The 10,747-nt window shown below is 45.1% G+C and overlaps 1 protein-coding gene across 1 annotated transcript; it reads left to right on the forward strand.

Annotated features, from left to right (window-relative positions):
• The first annotated feature begins 354 nt into the window (after positions 1 to 354).
• Positions 355 to 1,939, forward strand: LOC123092069 (uncharacterized). Its single transcript, XM_044513740.1, has one exon. The coding sequence runs from the start codon at positions 433 to 435 to the stop codon at positions 1,636 to 1,638; it is 1,206 nt and encodes a 401-aa protein (XP_044369675.1). The 5' UTR covers positions 355 to 432; the 3' UTR covers positions 1,639 to 1,939.
• Positions 1,940 to 10,747: the final 8,808 nt, after the last annotated feature.

Raw genomic sequence — 10,747 nt, forward strand, 5'->3', positions numbered from 1 at the left:
ACATGTAACATAATTGTAGATATTGTCATGTACAGATTTTTGGTCACTTTATGCATAAGGGGTAAAAAGGTATTTTTCACGTCTGTCTTTAACACCGTTAGTGAACAAAATGCACTAGAGTGCCATATTAGGAAAGAAATTTAGAATATATGTCAAACAGGGAAGAAAATTTCTTCAGGGCCAAATAGAGAACCACATTTTAAAATATTGTCAAATAAAGAATTCTCTCAAAAAATAATAGGTCACGACATATTGTTTTTTTGTGTCGCCGTGTTGGTCCGTGTTTTCTGTGCGGAAGTATACCGGCGCTGCGTTGGAGTCCTTTGAGATGCTAAGACACCCCCCTTTGCACCATAAACTCTCCACCAGAAGGAAAGAGCAAACTTAACCCTCGAAAAAGAAAGAGCCATTTGTCCCATTTCCCCCAAAACCATGAACTTCTCCGTTGGCGCCGGCGGTAGTGGAGACGGCGGAGGCGAGGGCGGGAGGGTGCAAGCGGAGCGGTGGCTGGAGATTGCAGCGAAGCTTCTCGCCGCGCGCGACCTCGTCGGCTGCAAGCGCTTCGCCGAGCGCGCGGTGGAGGCGGATCCGCTTCTCCCCGGCGCCGACGAACTCCTCGCCGTCGCTGACGTTCTCCTCACCTCCCAGGCGATGCTCTATACCGGAGAGCCTGACCCATTCGCCGTCCTCCAGGTGCCCTCCAAAACCACCGACCACGGCGCCATCTCCCGCGCCTTCCGCCGCCTCGCGCTCCTCCTCCAATCCAGCAACCCCCACCCCGGTGCGGATGTAGCCCTCCGCATCGTCAACGACGCCTATGAACTTCTCTCTGATCCATCACGCCAGCCACTGCGTTCTGCACGTACCAACATCCCTTCTGGTGCTCCCTCTCAGCCAGCCGCTGCCGCCGCTCCTGCAGCTGAGGCGACGGACTTCTGGACTGCGTGCCCGTTCTGCTGCTACGTCCATCAGTACCCGCGCGAGCTAGTTGGCCGCGCGCTCAAGTGCCCAAACGAGTCTTGCCGCCGGGGGTTTGTGGCTGTTGAGATCCCTACACAGCCGACCATCGTGCCGGGCACCGAGATGTACCACTGTGCTTGGGGGTTCTTCCCCCTTGGTTTCCCCAACTCGGCGGATCTGGGTGGCAACTGGAAGCCATTTTACAAGGTCTTCCCTTGGAACAATGCGCCAAGTGGTGGGGGTGCCATTGGTAGGAACTATAGTAACTATGGTGGAGGCAGCAATGGCCGGCAGCCGCAGAATGGGAGTGCTCGTGGTGGATCATCCAGAGGTAGGGTCAAGAAGACAACTGCTCGCAAGAAGGTTGGGACGGGGCCCAAGAGGCGTTCTTTTGGTGGTGGTGTGGAGAGCGGCATTGATGCATCGATGCTTGGACAGGATGGGTGGGCTGAGGGTGAGGAGGGTGAAGGTGGACAGCGGGAGGAGGTAAGAGAGATTAACATAAATGAGGAGGCACGGGCTACAGATGGTACTGGCAGGGCAAATGTCACAGGAGGAGTTGAGGACCTGGGCAGCTTCCATTTGGATGTTGATCCAACTGAGGATATACTAGGGAATCTGGGAAATTTACACAACTTGCCGTTCTTGAGGGTGGATAATCTTGGGAGGATGCTGTAACTGTTGCCATTGCTTGTCATGGTGCTGAAGACCTGAAGTATTGTATGATTAGCTGGGTTGGAACAGATGCTCCAAGGATTGTCTTTACCTTTCTTGTTGTAGTTCTTGTTATTGTGCTATTATCTCATCTTGCAGTGGTAGTGTACTTTGTTGTAGTTTGCTAGCAATGGAGTCGTTTGATTCAGGCTGCCATAGAAGTGCTTTGTGACTTTGTGGTATCTCCAAATTTGTCAGGATATGTGCTCTTGTCTTTGGCAGACAAACTTGTAGGTATTTCTTGTAATGGAAATAATGTTTCGTACATCAAGTGTTGTTTGATTGGTTATGCTTGTCATGCCACTTTGGTTTCTTCAAAGGGTCCACGGTGACTCGAGAAGTTTCTAAGAGCAACTTATCAAGTAAGTGAAGCTGGCTCCTCTTGTTGAATACATAGACTTTTTTTTCCGCAAAGGCATATATTAGCTACGATAATGATTGACTTGGCAATACCAAGTTTGTCATTCTACTATGAAGTTGATAATTAAATGATTTTAATTTGCTTAAATAGGATTTCATACAGTAGGTAATTACCTCTATTCGTTATGCTATTGATTTTGGTTCATTATGATCACATAATTGTTATTAGGAAATATGGGATTAATTCATGTAATCAGTACGTGATCAAGTTTATTGTTACAAAAGTTATGTACAAAAAGTGCATTGACCGAAACCTATCAAACTAATAAGATGTCTTTACTCTCAACTTACCGAAATTCCATAATACTTGGTCTCTTACAAAATCGGCATCATAATCGTCTTGTGTTACAGTGTTCACCTTGTAATGGTTTGCATCTCATAGTACATTGCTGACCACAAAATGTTGTGCTTTAACTAGGATCTAGTAACTAGGCCTATTGCTTCATGATGACAGAGATAAATATGGATAATTAAGTGAAATTTTTGAAAGTGAAATAAAAAATGAGTTGCTCTTAAATATATTATGGAACTTTGTATGGAAACAATGTGCCTAGTTTTGGTGCCTTGCCTAGCATTTATCTTCTTTTAAATAGACACTATACGAGTTGTTGCCGTCAGCTTTTTGTTTTGTACAAAATGCAGCCAAGTTTTGATAGTTATGTTTGCATGTTATATCTGTAGGTTCCTCTTTCTGTGATTGAAAATGATTACCACATTGCATCCAATATCTACTCCCTCCGTCCCATAATATAAGAATGTTTTTGACATCAGTTTAGTGTTAAAAATGTTCTTATATTTTGAAACGGAGGGAGTACTTGTTAAAGAGATCTGGATGGCCTGATTTGACAATATTTCATGTAGATAAACATCTGCCTTTCCGAGACAAAAGTCAGCTGCCCCAAACACCCTTTGATACTTCAGCTTTGGAGGGTATGTCAGTAGCGTGTGGAACAAGTTTTATTTTTCATATTCAGTTTATGAAGCTGCTTATCCCCTGGCCTCAACTATGGGCAGCTTGTAGAACTCCGCCACTGGTTTGCCGAAAAAGGTGCTAACTGTAGCTGTTGTACTTGTCCGGCAATCGTTGTACGCCGCTCATTATCGTCTGTTGGTATCAAAAAGGGACTTCCCTATCTATCTAATATATATATTTTCATTGTTTTAATATATTCTTCTCCTATAAGCCTGCTTGGTAAACATAGGCTTTGTTTGGTTGCAGGTGAAGGATAACCCAAGGTGAAAGGCCCCTACTGGGGATTTTCTCCAGCACAGGTGACCCCCATCTCCAACGGGGATATCACCCCCTTTCCCTGTGGCAGTGATGAGGACATGGCTACCACAGTTACACTCGTATCCCCTGCTGTTTTATCAGGTACTTTCATTTCTTGGTAATGTTTCTAGTGTTCATGAGAATATGATGCTGCCTAACTTAGATACATTTGTGTTGCTTGCAATTGAGGGCCTAGCACGGATAAGAAGGATGAACATTGGAGCATGGTCAAGCACGGAGAAGGTGCGTGCAAATAGAACAAGAACGGAGGTTCAAGTGAAGATTTTCGGACTTTGAAGCCACCATGATGACATACAAGAAGATGGACGAAATATACAAGATGGCCTTTCATAAATTTTGTTCATAGCTTATTATTGGTGTTGCGCCACCTTATTTTGGGCTAGACCTATGTAATATATTTTTAGAGTCTATTGTAGGGGAAACGACTTAGGAGGTGTTTTAGTCCCACCTTACTAAGGGTGGATGAAATCCCTTCTCTTTTCCCTATAAATACAACTCTTAAGGCATCGTTTAGACGCCGGTTGGTTTTATGTAGTTAAAAGTTAGCCATCGCTACAACTTCGTGTCCAAAGACTACTTATGAAACCCCACTTTTATCAACACTTCATATATGTTTGCAATATTTAGATTGCTTTATCATATCCTTGCTTGTTCTTCGATTGCATGCAGGAATAGGCCTTCGTGGTCAGGTTGATCGTGCTCCGGCGTGGTCAATAACCTCTTGGAGTTGATTTAGCGATTGTAAGGCGCAACGCTGTGCATGTTTGTAGTCGGATCGTCAAAGCCGTCACTCTACCTCCAGCCTTAGAGCATCTCCAACAGGTGCACGGTAGTGCGGCACACTAATTTTTTTTGCAGCGTCGAAATAATATTTTAGGGCGTGCAGAAGGGTGGTTGCTTTATCAGGCGCTGTAAAATTTAGCGCCCCGCTATAGCGCTTCACCAGGCACGGTAAAATCCAACGCACGCTTGGAATTTTTTTTAAACAATACATACGAAAAAAAATGTATATGAAACAACACATAGTTGAGAACTTTAAATTTCATAGTATAGTTCCCCAAACCACAAGCCAGATCATACAATGCTAATAAAAATAAATAAAATGATACTAAATAAAACTACTCCTCGTCCTCCTCGATAATGTAGTTCGCGAGCCACCGAGGATCTTCATTGTCCCAGGTCGACGTAGGTCCCAGCTTGATCTGGGCTTCCGCCGGTTACTTCCGCGCATATGCTTGTCCGCCCGACGCACGGCTCACTCCGCCCCCCTCTGTGCGCAGAACTCGTTCTGGGCAGTGACATCCTGCGGGAAGTGCTCGCGCTACACCGCCATGGCATGCTCGTCCGCCTCGACGACGAGGTGGCGGCGCTTCCGCCTCCGTTGGTGAAGATCTGCGACCGAGGCCGCCCGGGGCACCACGCCGCTGTATCGTACGTGCAGGCAGCCTCGTGGGCAGTCCCGAACGTCCCGAGCCTGAGGCGTGTATCGCTAGAGCGGATCTCCGCATAATACACGCCAGAGGTGCGGGCAGACACCGCGGTAGCCCGACCTGCTCCAGGGGTGCGACGGCATGGCAGGGCACTGGAAGAGGCGAGGGGAGAAGGCGCAGCGGTGGCGGGGCGCTGGAAGAGGCGAGGAAGAAGGCGCGACAGGAAGGCAAGAGTGGCGGCGGGCGCCTGCGCGTGGCTTTTAACTAGCGTGTTGGGCGACGCGTGCCAAAATTGCTCCGCGCTGCCGCTTTTTCCCGCGCACGCACATCTTTTTCACGCTCAAACTTTCGCATGTCTGCTGGAGCGCGCCGCGCGGCCTCTCGCGTGCCAAATTGGCGGTTTATCCAGCGCCGGTTATTTCGCGCATATTTGGAGATACTCTTAGTCCAATTCTGCTGATGGCTTGATGCTTAAGCAATTTTGACCATCCTCAACTGAAGCGTCTCAGTACCATAAACTTTCGCCGCGAGCCATCTTCACAGCTTCATCGGAATTCCTACCACAACATTAGTTCCTGGTAATTCATGATTCCTTTTGATTTTCCCAGCATCCTCTATTGCTACTCCAGTGAGTGGAGGGTCCAGTCTGGATGTTCGCCTCCGCTCGCGTCCCTAAGAAAATGATGCAACTGTAGTGTAGATGCGAGAGGGAGAATGACTAGGGACAGATATTTTTTAGGCAAATGACTACTGACTAGAGACGTAGTATATTATATAACAAGTGGGACTGTGTGGTCAGCGAGAGTAGTAAATGATCCCGGCCGGGATCAGATATTTTCTTATTGCGCCAAACAAAAATATGGTCGGAATTAACCGGGATCAATAAGATCAGGGTGCCGATTTCAAGGATTAAGAGTACAATGTTTGATTCAGACTTGGCGTACAAACTCAAGGTTTATTTTAGACTTTTCCCACTATAATTTACCCAGTTTGGTTCGGTTGGAAAGTTGTGATCAAGGGATTATTTAAAAAACGAAAAGACTAACTACCACGCGTGTGGCACTTCTCCAACCCGCCCACACGCCTTATCGCCGTCCATTGTAACCTGCACGAATCTTTGCGCGATGACACAATTTTTAGTTGCACTGTAGGACATGGGCGACGTGTGGTGTATGCAGCAGTTCGCCCGCACGCGTTTACCACTCCGTCGTCAACGGTTGCAAGTCGGAGGCGTGCGGTGGAACCGCCATCGTGCCCGCACGCGTGGCGCACGACTTTTGTCGCCGTTTCCCTCAACTGGCCACCCCCATCATTGCCTCTCCCCGTCTCATTCATTTCCCCCAACCAACACTACAAAGCAGTTCCGCTCGATTGAAGGAGAAGACGAGAAGAGGAGGCGACAGCGCCGGTGAAAGAGTCGATGACATTCGCGGCCGTTGCTTGTGTTCGCCGGATCGGAGCGGCGTCGCCGGAGTAGCCGAAGTGAGGAGGTAAGACCGTGGAAGCTTCTGTACTCTCCACCCTTCCTTCTTGGTCTCACTCCTCTCGAGCCCCCCTCCCCCTCCCCCAGAGATTCAGGAGGATTTGCGGCCGCTCCGACGTCCTCGTCGGCGGGGGAGTTGTGCGTGTGCTATTTTACGGCGGCATTGCGTAGCCCCGTCGCCGTCGCGATGGTACTCAAGCCGGTGAGGCTCGCCCATGATGGCATTTAGATTGATTCAATTAGATGCGTGAGGGATTCCGTTTCCATTTGTTAGTTGTGATTTTTGTCTCGAAGGCTATGATCGTCAGTGTTTCAGGGCAATGTTGCTGTCGAATTGAGGGTTTGATAGTTGTGTATGAACCCTAGATCTAGGTAGGTGCATTTCAATGTATAGGATCATGGCAGTCATGGCAATTTCAACAAAATGGACGCTGTCAGTTGATGACAACTAATTTTCTTAATGAACCCTGTCAGTTGCCATGTCATGTGTAGGATAATGGCAATTTCATGAGATCCAAATTCAGGGAGTGATAGGTGTGTTTCTGAATCAACTATCCTTCTAAGTGGCAACTAATTCTGAAAATCAAATATGACAGTTGCCATGTCATATGTAGAGTGATGGCAGTTTTGTATGTCCCTTGTTGTCACTTAGTTGCCATGCTGTTTTGTGATAGCACAACATATTTGAATGTAGTACATGGCAACTCATTTTTTCACTAGGCCAATGTGTGAGTTGCCACATTACATGTTGTGGATTGGCACACATCTGCTATTCATGATTTTCTCATGCACATTCTTCATTCTATACATATTCAGAGCAGAGCAAAGCAGAGTCAGTGGCGGAGACAGGGGGTGCTGGCAGGGGCCTTGGCCTCCCCTATGTTCTCAATAGTACACATATATGTTCTCCTAATCCTCCATTTGTTAGAGAAAACTAACTATGTTTAGGAGATTTGGTCCCCGCTAGCATCATATGACATGTCTTGGCCCCATCTATATTAAGTTTTCTGGCTCCGCACTGAGCAGAGTATATATTCAGAGTTCTGAAAGTAGAGTACGTATCCATCTAAACTATTGTCTTCTTTTGTTATGTACTGTTGGTAGCCAACAAACACATTAATCCCCATGGTGTTGGTTGTGTATATCCGATCAACTGAATCAATGAATCAATCAATCAGTGTCTTAGTTTCCACATCTTTTTGTTTTGTTAACATGGCTACCTGAACTTAGTAGATGTGGCCTGTGTTTTTTATTAAGCCAATGTGTTAGTTGCCACTCTGATTGGTAGACAATGGTAGTTTGATGTTCTGATGTACTGCCCTCAGTTGCCACATTGTTTATTTTACCAATATGGCAACTTGAATCTCCTACATGTCAACTGTATTATTAAGAAGCAAACACATATCCAGTTGCCATGTTTTCGCACCTGCTATCCAATTGGTTATTTTTTGCCTGTCTGTGCATGTTCAGCGCATGGCAATTACAACCTTTTCACATGCTAAAACTGTGGGATAAATGTGGCAGTTTTCATTTTTTGTTAATGATGATATCCAGTGATTCGTTACTTAGTGTATCACCTTTTGCATTTGTATGATGTGTTTTCATTTCACACTAACGTGTTTTTGCTCTTACTGTAGCAAATATGGCTCGTGGCGACCATCAAGATGATGATGATGACTTCATGGAGCCACTGCCACAAAATCGTGGGGATGAGGTCACTCTTCTCCTATGTTTTAATATGATACTGAGTTATCATTCTTCTGTTAGAACTAATTTTTACTACATTGCAACATGGCAACAAAATGTTTCTTTTTGTGTTATGCAGAAGAAGAAGCGCGTGCACAATAGGGCTTCGCAAGAACGCCTGACTATACTGACACAGGGATTTACTGATTATCCGAAGGCACCTGTCGGTGAGATGGGTATGCAGGCTCTGATGATGGTTCGGTGCACGAACCTAGTAAATCCTGTATGTGACTGGCTTGGCGAGATATATGAGCCTGCTTCTAGGGAATTCGTGATTCCAGGACGCGAAAGATTGCATTTGAACGAGGAATCCGTGTTCTGCACTTTGGGTGTCCCCCGTGGAGAAATCAAAGTCCCTTATGAAGTGAACAATAAGATTGAGGAAGCTTTGTTTGCCCGTTTGTTTCTTGGAATGGCTTCCATGCCTAATATGACTGTTCTGGCAACTTCGCTAGAGGAGATGACAACCCATGGCGAGGTTTTTAAGATGAAGCTGCTCATGTACTTGATCTCGGCTGTAATTTGCGCCTACCACATCTCTTCGCCCAAGCAACAAGTGCTTTCCTATCCTGGTGAATGCACTCTCTTTATTCTTTTACATACAATATTTTTGTTTTTGATGTCATGCAGAAGTTAGTCAGTACCCTTTTAATGTTTTTATTGAATGCTGACGCGACATCTTTTTCTGTCTCGATTTGTGTTTGTGCAGGCGAAGCTGAAAGATGTTAAAAACATGAATCGATGAAAATTCATTGCCGACTTCCTGCATGATGCATTCTCAAATAAGATGTACCAAAAGGGATGTCACTTGCATCTAATGCTATCTTTCCCCCTACTCTTTATGCAAATGTTCTTATCACGGTTCATTCTTTTCATAAATCAACATTTGCAGCTGTTAATAAGTGGCAACCGAACTATTTTTGCATTTTAGTATCTCTGTTTGGCCATAGTTTGAACAAACCATAGTTCTTGATAGAGCTTTTATCTGATTTTTTTAGGGCAATCATAGTTGATCGTGCATGGCAACCGATTTTTTTTGTTTTGTGTCTTCTTCGTGCCAAATTGAAGCTTGTTTGATACATGGCAATTGTAGTTGGTGTTTTCAAGGAATTTCATTTTTTCTAGTTATAGTACACATAGTGAACCACCTCCTATGTTCATTTATATTTTATACAATCTGGATGGCAATTACAGTGTTGAACTAGTGGCAACTAAGAATATAATAACATGGCAACTGCTAACATAACATGCTTTCAACTAACAATATATGTAGGTTAAAACTAAGAACATATGTAGATGGCAAATCTCTTTGTTTTACTTAAAAAAACTTGTGACTCAAGGGGCATTGTACTATCAATGCCGTTTAAATCGTGGTCATTTTCATTTTCCTTTTTCCCCGCATTTCTATATGTTTTCTTTTTCCTGGACAACATTTGATCATTGTCATATCCTGATTTACTTGTTCGCTTTATTGTGCAAACCAGCTCATGTACGTCGATAGTCTTGATTTGTCCACTGTCGACTTTACTGGGTTAGGAGGCCCGCCGCCTGCACATAAGTTTGCCGTCTCTGCGTGGACGTACGATGTTGTCAAGGCTATACTTGCTGCAGACAGGGCTTCTGATACAAAATATGGGAAACTTCAGGTTAGTTGTGTCATCTTTTACACCGCCTAACCGCTTCCATCATGGCTGACGAGTCATAAAGAACTCGCCAACCATGGTTGACTGCACATGGCAACCATAATTGTCTTGATACGACAACTCTGCCGTTCCCCGTTGAAACTCCTTTTTCTTCCTTGCAATCCATAATTATAGTCACTGCTTCTTAGTTTTCATTTTTGACTTCTTTAGTTGTTTTTGATAATTTTTCCAGTTGATGGCCAAACATGCTATAGACTACAGTGTGTTTGGTGGGCCACAAAACTTTGGCAAGTGGATGGATGTGCATTCAGCTCCATCTTGTCCTGCTGAGGTAGTCAAGCATGTTTATTTGTTTTCTAAAATTACTTTTTATATTGCATTTTGATTGCTTTTTATGGTTGTTCTGCCTTATTTTTCCTAATCATGTGTCTCTAATATGTTTTGTAATTTGTTAATTTTTTGTTTTCTGATCAGGCAAGGGCACCTGTTGAGCACCTAGTTGGGCAGTTTGCTTCTGGCATGACCAACTTGCTTGGGAAGTTGGTCAAGGGTTGGATAACACTAAATGGTTCTGATAGTGATGCGGTTGCGAGGAACTTCACGTCATTCATTGGAGAACAGACACATCGTCTAACTGGTTGCCGTGGCCGTTATGACTACAACAGCTCTCAGGAGCTTCCTGACACACATGATGAGCTAGATGGGGATGGTTTTGGTGGCGTTGACGCTGATCTTGACAAGGATGGCAATGATGACATGGAGAATGTGCCACATGATAGTGACCACGATAAACATCACGGAGATAATGTGAGGGGCAAGAAGGATAAGGCTGCACCGAAAGTTCCTCTACCGAAGGGAGGCATTGATTCAAATGTTGCGAGAGACACGGGGGTTTCTCTCTCAAAGAGGGGCAGGGCTCCAGAGGATGCAGGCCAAGGCAATGTTGGGAAGAGGTGTAGGGCTGATCCCGTAGCTGCTAGGAGGAGGTTCGATGTTTACTTAGCATTCTATTTTGTTCTTCCTTTTTAACAGCCCTACTTTTTTGTCATCCCTATGTGCG

Source organism: Triticum aestivum, chromosome 4B (assembly GCF_018294505.1).
Source record: "Triticum aestivum cultivar Chinese Spring chromosome 4B, IWGSC CS RefSeq v2.1, whole genome shotgun sequence".
Lineage (NCBI taxonomy): Eukaryota > Viridiplantae > Streptophyta > Magnoliopsida > Poales > Poaceae > Triticum > Triticum aestivum.